Here is a 14,043-nt window from a genome sequence, read left to right on the forward strand (position 1 = left end):
TTCTCCGATGCTGCTCTCAGTTCAGGAAAGCAGTCGTCGTCGTCGTCCTTTAAGGCTCCCTCCGGTTATTGTCTGCTCTTTTTCCTGTCGCTTGCAGTAGTGGTTTTGCTTCTGCTTCTATTTGGTCGGTTAGCGGTGGTTTTTCGAGAGAGGCAGCGACGGACAAGAAACACTGACACAAACGTATGCAGCAGCCGCTAAATGTTGGAACACCGAACAGGACACAGCGGCGAGATGGCGAACAAACTGTAGTTATTGAGTTTTTTTATCATACACTTTTCCCTCCGAAGCTAGTCAAGATCGCCAACAAAACACTAATACGTATTGCGAGAAACACTAATACTCTGAAAGCACTTCGGCGGCCCGTTGATCTCTTTTCTCTCATTTCGCCATCGATGCAAAGGAAAAGTACAGTTTCAAAAAGTCCTTGTTCCGCTCTCTCTATTGCTCTTCAATATGCCGGTGTTATCACTTTCTTCTACACTGTCTGCATAACCGCTGTTGCAGGATAGGGTTAGTATCGGAAGATACTTTATTGGTGTACACGGAAGCACGCCACAGACAAGATGCTGAGCTACAGGGTGTCTTCTACTAAGCAAGCAGCAGCAGACTGGTATTACAAACGACTTCGACTCACTTTAAGCACACATCAATGGGATAAAGAACAGAACGGCTCTGGGAGCAATAAATAATCAAACAAAAGAGGTAACAAAATGGCTAACCGAGTTGCCTTACATTCACAAAGCGGCTAGTCCCTTTTCGTTGACCAGCCTCACTGACGTCGATACACTTCCTGCCAGGTTTGGACCCGGCGGCACAATTGTTTACCGTTTCTGTATCTGCTTTACTTTCGTGAGTTCTGCGTATTCGTTTTCTAACTAAGGCTTGGTGCTCATAGAATTACTCACCGCGGCCCGTCGCGTCAGATTGTACGCAGGAAAAAAACAACCCCGCACATAACAGGAACACACGCGCCACCGTTTCACACACGCTACACAGGAACACATACAGGACACATACGGAAACGAAGTATTCAAATGTCGGTTGTTTCTCAACTTCACATTTCTTCTTGTTCTTCTCCTGTGTTCCACACTGTTAACCGACAGTCTCACGTTTTGTCCCCGCTTTCGTCGGTCTCGCTTTTCAAATTTTACCGGTTATGTCCTTACCAGACGAAAGTTCACGGTTCTGCCGCATCATGTAAAAGGTTACTACATCGGAAGACCCATATTCCACCCAGTATTGTGTGCGGACCTTCGGTAACTGGAACAATCAGCGTGCAGCGGCTAAAATGTTAGCAAAAAAAAAGTAAAATTTTGTTATAATAAAATAGAAGACTTAAATTATCGGAACAAAACTATGAATAAAGTAGAAGCAGCCACTACTACTAATTGTTATTCTCTTTACAGAATGTATCAAAAGGTTGCTTCCATCGCACTAACGGCAACATTAGTGTTGTAAAAATATATCAAAGCTTAATAAGTACACAGCAAACTACAATCAAACGATGCTGCCGCTCCGTTGGCCGAGGTTGTACTGAGAGTGGAAGGATGATTATTTTCCATCCGAAGGACGATAATCCCCAGTTCGGATGTACCTCTGCCAAATCGCTAGCAAGGAGCAAGAGAGCGAGAGAGATGGTTCGCAGAGTAAACTGGAGATCCGACTAAAAAACGAAAACGGATTTGAACTTTCCCGACCTCAGAGTGCTCGTGCTGCCGTATAGAGGTTACTCTGGGCAACTAGATATTGTGGAGGAACAGCAGCTAACCACTTCTAACAATGCTATGTAGATATGTTCAATGATCCTATGATTTTAGAAGTTACATAGTCAAAGTATTACGTCTTGAGCAAATTAAAGCTTTTTTTCTCGGCTTGAGATGATTCAAACACATGGACTAGCGGAAGAAAATGGCGGTCTGAAATAATTAAAAGGCCCAAAAAACGGTGTCCATATTGTATAAAACGTTTTTTGAAAAGCAGATTGAAATGAAATTGTTTCAAAACTTCAATTTAAAACTATTGGCGACAGAAAGCACCCGATCTCACGAATAGAAACGAACACGTGTCGTGTGGAATCTTGGTGCTCTCGAGCTTAACATTTTCAAATATAGTCCTCAAAAGGCCTGATTACACAGGAACAGGGATTCGTTTCCATTAGACTATATGCGACACGGCGACACCAGTTGCCAGTGACAACGAGAGACATTTTATCCTTGCATTGCCATTGCATTTAACGTACAGCCGGTTTAGTGGCAGCAGCCAACCCGTATCACACTACGTTATCATCATTTATCAATTCGTTCGCTGTCGTTCGTTCTCTCTCCTATCATGAAACCTGGTACCATCGATAGAAAAGAGATCAACTTGTGTTTAGTGTTCCCGTTATCAGAGGGTGTGTAACCAACACGAGATGCTGCAAACACAAATACTAGACCCGACGACAAGAGAGAACGGGAGAGATTTGGCCTAACGGTTTTCGTTCTCCGAACACTTTTCACGCTCGTTAGACACTCCTTCTTGCCTGCAATCCGATCGTGATAACCGGTAGGCCGGCGCCGGGTGCCGAAATCTCTTTAAAAACTACTTTGGGGGATTTCATTTAGCCAGTCTCTTTTAATCGATATAGATTTTCACTGCAGATTTAAATCAGCAGCAACGACAAGTTCGCCACGCTATCAAAAGCCGGATGAAAACGGATACCTAGTACACGAGGATGCGATGCGGATACGAACACACAATCGTGCGCATCGTAACACCGCAGCTGAAGCACACCACACCCGGATTTCGGATGAAGCGGGATCCAAAGAGGCGTTAAAATCAGCCAACGACCGGATGTGCCTATTGCAACAACAGTCGCACAGCAACAGTAACAGTCGTTAAAAAAAAATGGCCAAATCAGAAGAAACACGTGGAGAACAATGAAACTCCATTACGTTCCAGTCGAGGACAGAGTCCAGTCCGAAGCCCAGAGGAGGTTGTCACACTCACTGTTTCAGAGACCACGATTAGGACCAAAGGAACACAAGCACACGATCACACAGGTAGCCTGAGATAACCGACGATGCTACTTCACGGAGCAACAAAATCGAACTGAAGGAATCCGCCGGTTTGTTCCAGTGCCGGGATGTGCTTCGATTCTCCGTCCGTGGCCTCCAACTCCGCTGGATCTGCTACGTTTCGATATCAGAGCTTCCCGAGCCGGCTAATTCCATGTGTGTGCTCCGCATTCGTCTCTTTTGGTAAATACCACTACCAACAGCGCACCACAGGCCATTATACTTCCTAGGCTAGGGATTGCCTGGGGCACGCTACTCGTGTGATATGGCATTCGAACCAACGAAAAAGAGAAAGAACGAGAAAGACACGATATGTGTTTCTGGCGCAGTATGGTGCTCCTCGGAGCGAACCGCAACCATTCTTGCGAATCGAAGTCTGACCAACACTCCCTCGTGCTGTCTGTTGGGCCGGCAAAAGCCCAAGCGACACACCGGCGGAAGGCTAGCCTCCACCAACATGCGCTGGTCTTTCTCCTGTGCTCGCCAGCGCGCACACATCCAAAACAAAATCGGCAGCTTTCGCAGCTACTACTCGGCGCGGTGCTCTACTGTCCCGACCAGACGCATTCTCCAGACCAGTGTGTGTTGTTATGACGGCTCTTGGGCTCGCTCTCTCTCACATCTGCTCAGATTTCTCTCGCAGTATAGTATTTCCGTGTGCAGTTCGCGCTAGTGAGTGTTCAGTCATTCGGAAAGGACTTCGGCTATACGGATACGGAGGCGAAGAATCATGCGTTCGCGAACGTTAGCTTTCGGCCGGAAGGTGAACTCATTTTTCTCTTGTTTTATGATCAAAAGGAGAGGTTGGAACATTTGAGTAAAATTGAGCACAGGCCAAAAATATCGTACAGCTGTTTGTTAAGTGGCCAACGAGTTTCCGCGCATTGTCGTTACAAAACTACTAGTAGATTCAATTTCTTGAGGTTAGACTTCCCATACCTCGACGCCACGTGGTGAACGGGTTAAAATTGTTTAGTGTGCATTGATCATTTTGCTCGTTTTCGCTTACAGTTCGATCGAGTTTCAAATACAGCAATTAAGTTAAACTACAAACTACTGGCAATTTTCTACTTCCTTTGATAGAAAAAATATATATTCGTAATTACCCAACAACATTATATAAAACCGTCGCTACTATAGGTTTGGAGATTAGATGAATATAACGAAAAACTGCTGCAGATATGAAAAAGATCATATGATGAAACACAGGTTCTGATTTAAATTGAAGAAATATTATGCGTTTGTTGATTACTTAAAGACGTGTAAAGAGGAAGAACACAGAACCTCAAAATCCCCAACCATTCAGTCATTCAGCACATTGGGTTCAGTCGCTTTTCAGCGCGGTTGAACCGACCATTGCTAAAGATCATATGGTTTAATCATTAGCAGCTTCATGGTTGAATGCGATCCATTATGTGCTTGGTTTCATGAGATTAGTCAAAGCGTGTTAGTTTTTGGTGATGTGAATTCATGTTGAAGAAATGTCGTTCTGTTGAAGAATTCAATGCGTTCAGTTGTTGTTTACCCGTATTACAAAGAGCATGGCGCTAAAGAATTGTGGTCCATACCTAAAACCGTGATCAGCTTGATGGGAAAAGTAAACATGCGTATCTCAGTGTTACGACATAGTTAGAAAATGTGCAAAAATGCAAATGTATTAAATCGTTGAATACGTCTGTTAATGTGCATTAATTTAGCTAGTAATTTATCGAAACCAACTCGTGAATTTTATTCAATCAAATCCTACCAGTAAACGGTTCTCGGTTTAAAAAGTATAGAATTGTAGCTTATGTGTAAACTTTAACTTTTAAACAATTTTAGTCTTGAAAAGACATATTTGAAGCGTTTTGGTACCAACACGTTTTATAGTACAATTTATAGCACACATTTCGGAAGCGTTTCTTCACTTTGACATTGCTACGCGCGCAAAAAAAAGGCGAAATGCACCAAACAGAGAAGGAAAATAAACAAAGCGAGAAATTTGACATTTGTTGTTTTCGATTTGTCGCATAATTTTCCTCACTTTGCGTGGCGCAGAACTTTGCCGGCAGTGCTTGGAGTAAAGTCGCCGATGGCAAGGCATTCGCAGAATAACGAAAACAATGAGTAGAGTCACTATCTTTATGTTTCGTTGCACGGTAGAGATGAAAAGTTGAGCTGAAAATGTGATAACCTCAACGATAAGGTGTTTTTCGGTGGTTACGTGTTCTTGTTATGTGGAGTGTTCAAACGGTGGACAAGTAATATTCGCCTATAAATTCGCGAAAACTGTATGAGCACAATTTATGAATCTGGCTAGAAAACATAGGATTAGGTGCAAAAGGTCTTTGTTCTTATGCACAAAAAAGGGTCTGAGCGAAAGCCGGTATGGTGAGCACAAAAGTGAATCTCAGGCCCACAAATGGTTGCCAGTGATAATTCTAACACCATTAACGCAGCGAAAGAACGTTCCGTTGCTATCGCAAAAGCCTAGCACAGTTTATAAATAGAGTGGAATTTCGATATTGCGTGCCGCAACGCACAGATTAAACATCGGCTTCCTCGTTTGTAACTAGAGAAGATCAATAATTTCAACCAAAGTCATGTTTCAGGTAAGCAGAATGGAGTATTATGTTGGAAAAAGATTAGCATATTGGGTCTTTGGTAGGGTTACATAAATATTCTCACCCTTCGGCATTATCGACGCCATAGCTGAGAGTGTGTCAAGAAATTGGCACACTGCTGTCCGACCTAAGCCATTGTGAATATTCTTATTATTTTATTCATGCGAGTTTCTGTCTCCCTCTGCTCTTGGTACCGTTCTCAACTGTAACCATGGCGGAAATGCGCGATAACAACATAATTTCCCATGTTGGAAGCAGACCGCCCAGCCCAGTAGAAAGAGTCCTAAGACGAAAGTACTTGATCCTGATATTGGTAAGTACGACGTGTTTGGTTTTGTACGAACTCTACGACAGAATATGGTATAAAAAAAACAAATCGAATTAGATTATAAAATTTGACTACTTTATGCGTAATGTATGTTTCGTTTCGTACCTTTTCTATGTCAGATTACTCGAAAGCTAAAAGTGTACACAGCATCTCATCATGGTGGGGCATTGGTGGCATTTTCATCGTACTGTTCGTGGGGAACATTACCAACTATACCAACTCCCATCTTCCCGATGGTTTACGTAATGCTCATCTAACACACTTTCCGAACGCCTTTATTGCGGAACGTGCCTGGAAGGACCTGAAGATACTGAATGATTTCGGCCCCAAACCAACGGGATCGTACACGAATGAAGTGTTGGCTGTGGACTTCCTGAATCGGGAAATCTCGTACATTGATCAGCTGAAAAACCGTAACCAGCAACTGATCGTGCAGAACCAGGTGGTCTCCGGTGGCTACGTTGGCGTGTATATGAACAAATCAGCCGCCAACGTATACAGGCGCGTGCAGAATGTTGTCGTAAAATTGGTTGGTCGCAGTGAAATGTCCACGCGCCATGCACTGTTGCTAAACTGCCATTTCGATTCTGTTGCCGGATCGCCCGGTGCAAGCGACGATGTTAGCAGTTGCACCGTCATGCTGGAGATCCTGCGCGTTCTTTCCCGCCAATCGGAAGTTAACCGGTATTCGATCATTTTCCTTTTCAATGGAGCAGAAGAGACGCCGCTACAAGCATCCCACGGGTTTATCACGAAGCATCCGTGGGCAGCGGATGTGCGGGCGTTTATAAACCTTGAGTCAGCCGGTTCCGGTGGCAAGGAGATGTTGTTCCAGAGTGGCCCAAAGCACCCGTGGCTTATCGATGCGTACGCTCGCTCTATACCGTACCCCTACGCTCAGGCAGCCGCCGAAGAAATCTTCCAATCTGGTGTCATTCCTTCGGATACGGACTTTCGTGTGTTTCGCGACGTTGGTCGAATTCCGGGCATGGATTTTGCTCATACGGCCAACGGATATCGATATCATACACGCTACGATTCGATTGATTACATTCCACTGTCGGTGTTGCAACGTACGGGTGACAATATCTTGGCCCTCACGAAAACCATTGCCAATGGAGATGAACTGGGAAGCACCGAGCGATATGCACAAGGCTACATGGTGTTTTACGACTTTCTCGGCCTGTTCTTCGTCTCCTACTCAGCTGACGTGGGGCTAATGATAAATCTGAGCGTTGTGTTACTCTCCATCATAATTCCGTTTCTATCACTTGCTCGCTCGACCAGTGGAACCCACGGGAAGCAGATCCGGTCGGAGACGATGATTGGTTTTATGGGCACGTTTCTGGGTGCTGGTGCTAGCGGTTTGCTGTGCTTCTTCATTGGTTTGCAGCTGGACGCGTTAGGCCGATCAATGTCATGGTACTCGTCCACAAATCTCATCCTCGGAGTTTACTGTTGTCCGGCGTTGCTGTGCCAATGCTTAGTTCATCTGTTGTGCAATCGTCTCTTTGGCAGCAAAACGGTTCGTATTTTTGTGTACAATTTGCTTTACTCCTTTTTACATCATTACTTATAAAGACAAACAGCAAAGAAAAACAAAATTTAGCGTAAAAGGTTGTTATTATTATTGTTGAAATGTTGTTATGTTATTCACTATTCATTTCTATTTCTATTCTTATTTCTTTTTCTCTCCAAACAGACCCCGTTGAGCCTTGCGCTAAAAGTACAGGCACGCTTGAACGGAGTGAATCTCTTTTGGGGCATGATAACGCTCGGTATCACCTTCACCGGTTATCGGCTTGCGTACATCTTCATGGTTCTGATCCTGTGTTCGCTGGTTTCCAACACACTCATTTCCATGCTAGGCATACAGAATTCGGTCAATAAGTGGCTACTGATACATGTAATGTTTCAAATCGTAGCCCTTGCATGGAGCACCCAGTTCTATCATATTCTGATGAACATATTCGTACCGATCACCGGCCGTATCGGGTCCTCTATTAATCCTGATATTATTATTGGTGCGCTGGCTTCCTTTGCGACCCTGTTCAGTTGTAGTTTCCTCACTCCGTTGCTATTTCTGCTGAAGAAAACTGATAAACTGATTGCCGAGTTAGTTGCCATCACATTGATCGCGCTGACGTTGGCTTCTTCAACGCATGTTGGGTTTCCGTACCGTGATGACTCCTTGAAAGCACCTGCGGTTCAGCGGCACTACATCACTCATACGGTGCGCAGATTTTACGACTACAATGGTGGGGAACGCTACACGGATTCAGGATTTTTGCTGCAGGAGCTTGACCGTAATGCAAAGAAAACGATCGAAGGCATCGCGATGCCGGATGCGGCGACACCGATGCGTGAGATACCAGCCTGTGATAAGGAGCTGTTCTGTGCTATACCATTCTACTCGATTTGGCATCAGGTTTTGTTCGAGTAAGCAAATAGTGCCCCAATGGCTTTATGCAGTAGTAAAACGTGTTGGAAACGTATTGACGTCTGTTTAACTATTTGTTCTGCTCTAGAAACTATTGGCTACCGGGACCAGCACCAATTGTCCGTCAAATGGTAACGATAACGCTCAAGGAAAAGGAAAAATTGAACGATCATGAACATCGATTGCATCTGGAGATGAATGGTAGTTTTCAGTCCTCGCTCATCATTGGACCAAAAGCTGGATCCACACTCAAGCGTTGGAGCCTGTTGAGTGAAATTCCTACCCCTATTGAGTTCAACGGTCAACGTGGCCACTTTGTGCTGCTTACAAACGGTCTCGAGGATGATGCAATGAATGTTACCATGGATATACGGGTAAAAATGGCTACCCTCTAGCAAATAATACCTGCATTGCATCATGATTAATTTATATTTTCTGCATTCCAGCACGAACTGAAAAATTACGATGGACCACTGCTAGACCTTCTAGTTACCACAACGCACTGGGAGTACCAAAAGGAGCAAACGCCCGTGTTCAACCGTCTTTTAGCGCGCGTCCCAAGCTGGGCACACGTTGTTCCTTCCGTCGCGGCCGTTAACAGCTATACCTTCTAGTTTTACTTGACATATTGTGCTTACACTCTCTTTTATCAATATCTACGCTCTTCTCGCGCGAAAAACTAATAACTCAATTACGAACAAAAAGGAAAGGTGTCCTGTAATAGACATTTAAGTGATACTAAAATCTCAGTGGGTTGTTCAGACCCATAGTGAGGAAGAGGCTCTCAAACCATTGTTTTGCTATACGCTACATTTTATCTATACACAACATATAATGTATGTACAACTGCGGGTTGTACGTATGTTTTTATGTGAAATAGCGGATTGCACATACATTATGGCACCACGCAACGACCCCAGTTGATCGCAGCTTTGCTTAGTTGAATCAAATGTTGCAATTCTTTGTTCGTATAATATTTGGATCTTTGGAGTCTATTGTTAGTGAACAATCATTGGCTCAAATAGTATGGATTCGTTTTGTTTAGAGCATGGATAGCCGTTAAGAAAGTTCTCAAAAGACACAAATTGCCTCAGGACGTTGATTAAACGGTGAACATTGATATAATTTTGAACGGGAAGTTTCATAGTATGAATTCAGTTCCCTTTTTGTAGCTAATGCGCTTAAGATACAAGGAATACTCAACACAAATTTCTCAAAAATCGTTACTGTATCTCTTCTAATACCTAATATGTACTTTCGAAAGTTGCACTGGTTCGCTGTTACAGGAGAGCAAAGTGATCGATAGAGTGATTATTAATACATGCATAGGTTTGGCTACGTTTTGTTCGCCCATTACAAAAAAAAACATTAAGAAAGCTTTTAAAGATCTGATCTATTGTAAACGGTAATCTCTGCCACAGAAACTTCTCAGCGCAAGGTTTCTCAGTTATATCGTATGAAAAAGCTTTAATATAGCGATGCATTTTTGCACTTAGTCATCTTCAAGTTAGTTACACACGTCTAAACCACAAAACACATTGCAATTTTAGTGATAATCTATTAAAAAATAAAAGAAAGAACTAAGTCTAGGTTCTATCTTAATGTTTCCTATTTTCAAATTCTTTCACAAATATCACACAAATATTAAGTTTTTAAGTTTAAGTACTGGCATTATAGGTTTTTTTTTTATTTTTCGTAAACGACATAACTGAAAATGTGGCAGACCTCGTAAACTACACATGTGAATGGTCAGATTATGCTATTTATGTTCTCTATTCCATTATAGATATAAATATTTTTTGTCATCTTAATAATGCTGTGCCAAATACCTATTCTAAAATATCAGTAACGGTAGATACAATAGATGTTCCAGTCAGCAGTAACCATCAAATTAAGAATGTGAAGACGATGGCAGTTACATTTTTTTTTAGTTGTTTCAGCTGAGACCTTATGTACGTAAGGTGCGATTGTGTTAGTAAGCAACTGACATTAGAAAACAATTGCCGGCCGCAGCGCCTCCGGAGATGTTTTCTAATGCAACCTGCAAACGACAAGTCGTCGGGAAAAGATTAGACCGATACCACAATACGTCCAATTGTATCCTCAGGCAGCTCTAGTATCTGCGCTGAAGATTGGGCAACGCCGCCGATAATGATCGTGAGTGCGCTTTATGCCCCGATGCTGAACTGTGAGGTGAGCACTAAGTCGTACGTAGTGATAACAACCAAAATTACTGATAAAGCGCCAGAGCAGCAGCCCACAAGGGTCTAATAATCGCTCATCAAATTTATCTCAAGTGTATTCTCATTTTTGGTCATAAGCGCCTTAACGTTTCGTCTTGTGTGTACGTTTGCTGTGTTTCAGTCCTGTATTAGATCTCCGGTCCGAGTGAACCCCATTACGTGCCACTAGCAATGGCTGGGAAAGCTGCCGTCAAGCCGGTGAAAAAATCGAAAGCAAGTAAAGAGCTGGAAGAGGACGTAGCGAACCTTCATCAGCTTGAAGCCCAACACGGCATACTGGGAATAGTGCTGCTCCTGTTCTGTGGAACTGTTTCAAGCTATCTCTGCACCCTACTCCCGGATGGCCTAACGTCTGCCGACCTCGGTACCTACCCAACGGCGTTTATTGCTGAACGGGCTTGGGATAACTTGCAGGTACTAAACGATTTCGGTCCCAAACCAACCGGTTCCGAGGCGAACGAGCTCCGTGCGGCTGACTATATCCGTCGAGAATTGGAAAAAGTGAAAGCCACCGCACACTCTGCCCAGCAGCTAGAAACCCACCATCAGACCGTATCCGGCGCGTATCCGATTGCGTTCCAGGGTAACCCGTTAACGAGCGTCTACCGGAGAGCGCAAAACATTGTGGCTAAGCTGGCCGGTCGAGAAGATGGAAATGCGCTGATGCTAAACTGTCACTATGATACGGTGGCCAGCAGCCCGGGAGCGAGCGATGATGGAGGCAGCTGTGCGGTGATGTTGGAGATAGCGCGTGTCTTGTCCCGCGCTCCGGAACGTACCCGTCATTCGATCATTTTCCTCTTCAACGGAGCTGAAGAGACGCCCTTACAAGCAGCCCATGGTTTCGTTAGTCAGCATCCGTGGGCCGAAGAAGTGAGGGCCTTTCTTAATCTCGAATCGGCCGGATCGGGTGGCAAGGAGCAACTGTTTCAGAGTGGTCCACAACATCCATGGCTGGTAGCTGCTTATGGACGTTCGGCGCGTCATCCTGCTGCCCAGGCGTCCTCGGAGGAACTGTTTCAATCAGGACTCATTCCATCCGATACGGATTTTCGCATTTTCCGCGATTTTGGCCACGTGCCAGGGATGGATTTTGCGCACACCATCAACGGATATCGGTACCACACGCGATTCGACAACATCGACTATCTGAGCCTTTCGGTACTACAGCGTACGGGCGACAACATCCTCGCCTTAACACGGGAGATCGTAAATGGCGATGAGTTGGCCAAGTTGAAGCACGATCCGTCACAGTTGAGTGAAGGGAACAGTGTATACTTTGATTTTCTGGGGCTTTTCTTCTTCCATTACTCGATCGAGTCCGCGCGTTTGTTGAACTACGCATTATCGGTCTGCTCGGTTGTCCTTCCGTATTGGCAGCTACTGAAACCAGTTCAGCGCGTTGGCGGTAAGCGAGACATTGTCCGAGGGATGGTGGTTGGGTTTGCGGGAACGGTTTGTGGTACTATTGGTGGTGTGCTGGTTGTACTACTTATCGCCAACCGGCTTGATGCTTTCGGCCGAGCCATGAGCTGGTTTTCGACTCCCTTTCTCATTTTGGGCCTGTACGGTTGTCCCGTGATGCTGATGCATTGCTTTGGCCATCGTATCGTTAACCACCTGTTTGAAAGAAAAGAGGTAAGTTAAAATGTATTAGCACATCACGGGCTCAACGTCCTTTTTTCCCATTTCCAGGCAACACTTACACTGATGGATACGGTTCGCTCACGTTTGCTTGGTGTTAACCTGTTCTGGGCGATACTAATCGTTAAACTGACGCTGCTCAACATACGTAGTGCCTACGTAGTCGCCGTGCTTCTGGTTTGCTCCCTGCTCTCGACGCTTATTACCTCGGTGCTAGGTTACCAGAGGAATGTACACCGGTGGCTCGCGGTACATCTTGGGTTTCAAGTAGTGGCCATGCTGTGGTCCACCACCTTCTATCACTTGATGATGAAACTGTTTGTGCCCATCACCGGACGGATTGGAGGATCGGTGAATCCGGAGTACCTGATCGGATTGCTAGTGGCATTCGGTGGATTACTGTGCATCAGCTACCTCGTACCACTGATCGGTTTACTTAAGCAGTCTTCAGAACTTACTGCACGGCTGACTGTCTTTGCGATGATAGCATTTCTGCTCGCTTGCTGTACACAAGTTGGCTTCCCGTATCGGGACGACAGTAGCAGCGAACCCTCGGTTCAGCGACACTACGTGACGGTAACTTTTCCTCCGCATGAGATTAGTAGAGATGTTTTTTATGTTGTTTTTATTCATTTTGTAGCATACGCTTCAGGTTGCAAACGATAGCACCGGCCGCACAATCGAAAGGTCCGGATTTTTACTCCGTGAAATGGATCGCAACGCGCTGCGCCTCATGCGTGGCGTGGCCAGTCCATTGGAGGTTACGGCCATGCGCCAGCTAGAGACCTGCAAATCGATGCCGTTCTGTGGCATTCCATTCTACTCTGTCTGGCACCAGATTCGTTTCGAGTGCGTTCAGGTATAACCTTAAAAGAATACAATAAAAAGTAAATTTGTCTTCCTCTCTTCACAACAGTAATTACTGGTTGGATGGACCCCCGCCGGCACTAGAGAAGGAAACCGTGCCATCGTTTATGCTCCAAAAAGTCGTTCAACTTTCGGACAACAGACGCCGGTATACATTCAACATTGGCCACCGGTATCAAACATGTGTCCAATCGGCCCTGGTTATTATGCCTAAGCCGGGAGTTCGGTTAGTAAATTGGAATCTTATGGAAACCGTTACGGAACGGATGGAATTTAATGGGCAGCGGGCGCACTTTGTTCTAATCACCTACGGATTGGCAGATGATGAGCTTTGGAATGTCACATTCGATTTCGAAAGGGACGCTGGCTATGAGAACAGCAACGACAAGCTAGTCGAGATCAGCTGGATTAACACATTCTGGGAGTACAAAGAAAAACATACGATTGATTTTAGCCAGCTCATCGAAAAATTCCCCGGGTGGGCCCATGTCATCCCGTCTGTGGCCGTGGTAAACGTTACAGAGTACTGATAGAGAGTTTGTTATGTTTAATTTTATTGTAAGCAACGTTTGGCCGTATTTTTAATTCAATATAATTCATATGGAAGTTGCTATCAGTAGATCGCTATTTTATCAAAATAAAACAATCTTTTGTCGAACAAAATCAAATATTAAGGTGTAAGAAAAAATAAAGTGAACATGGTACAACAGCATAAAGTTGATAAACATGTACTTTATCGAGGTTGTATCAAAATACTTATCAAAACGACTCTTAAGTATTTCTGGCAGCTTCAAAACTCTGATTGGTAAATTCATAAAACTCAAGTAAACTGAAAAATAAAAATACTTCGTATGATGCT

The 14,043-nt window shown here is 44.4% G+C and overlaps 2 protein-coding genes across 2 annotated transcripts; both read left to right on the forward strand.

The window, feature by feature from the left end:
• Positions 1–5,641: 5,641 nt before the first annotated feature.
• Positions 5,642–9,916, forward strand: LOC128270288 (endoplasmic reticulum metallopeptidase 1-like). The gene is made up of 6 exons (XM_053007690.1): positions 5,642–5,650; positions 5,921–5,975; positions 6,110–7,515; positions 7,693–8,429; positions 8,519–8,804; positions 8,877–9,916. The coding sequence occupies exons 1-6, from the start codon at positions 5,642–5,644 to the stop codon at positions 9,042–9,044; spliced, it is 2,661 nt and encodes an 886-aa protein (XP_052863650.1). The 3' UTR covers positions 9,045–9,916.
• Positions 9,917–10,844: 928 nt separating this feature from the next.
• On the forward strand, positions 10,845–13,759 carry LOC128270290 (endoplasmic reticulum metallopeptidase 1-like). Its single transcript, XM_053007691.1, has 4 exons — positions 10,845–12,311; positions 12,369–12,893; positions 12,958–13,166; positions 13,234–13,759. The coding sequence occupies exons 1-4, from the start codon at positions 10,845–10,847 to the stop codon at positions 13,712–13,714; spliced, it is 2,682 nt and encodes an 893-aa protein (XP_052863651.1). The 3' UTR covers positions 13,715–13,759.
• The last annotated feature ends 284 nt before the right edge of the window (positions 13,760–14,043 follow it).

This window comes from Anopheles cruzii, chromosome 3 (assembly GCF_943734635.1).
Source record: "Anopheles cruzii chromosome 3, idAnoCruzAS_RS32_06, whole genome shotgun sequence".
In the NCBI taxonomy this organism is placed as follows: domain Eukaryota; kingdom Metazoa; phylum Arthropoda; class Insecta; order Diptera; family Culicidae; genus Anopheles; species Anopheles cruzii.

Coding starts and splice junctions, on each gene's coding strand:
- LOC128270288 (XM_053007690.1), top strand. Junction 7,516..7,692: donor GTCTCTTTGGCAGCAAAACG/GTTCGTATTTTT, acceptor CTCTCCAAACAG/ACCCCGTTGAGCCTTGCGCT. Junction 8,430..8,518: donor TGGCATCAGGTTTTGTTCGA/GTAAGCAAATAG, acceptor GTTCTGCTCTAG/AAACTATTGGCTACCGGGAC.
- LOC128270290 (XM_053007691.1), top strand. CDS start 10,845: ATGGCTGGGAAAGCTGCCGTCAAGCCGGTGAAAAAATCGAAAGCAAGT. Junction 12,894..12,957: donor TTCAGCGACACTACGTGACG/GTAACTTTTCCT, acceptor TTCATTTTGTAG/CATACGCTTCAGGTTGCAAA. Junction 13,167..13,233: donor TGGCACCAGATTCGTTTCGA/GTGCGTTCAGGT, acceptor TCTTCACAACAG/TAATTACTGGTTGGATGGAC.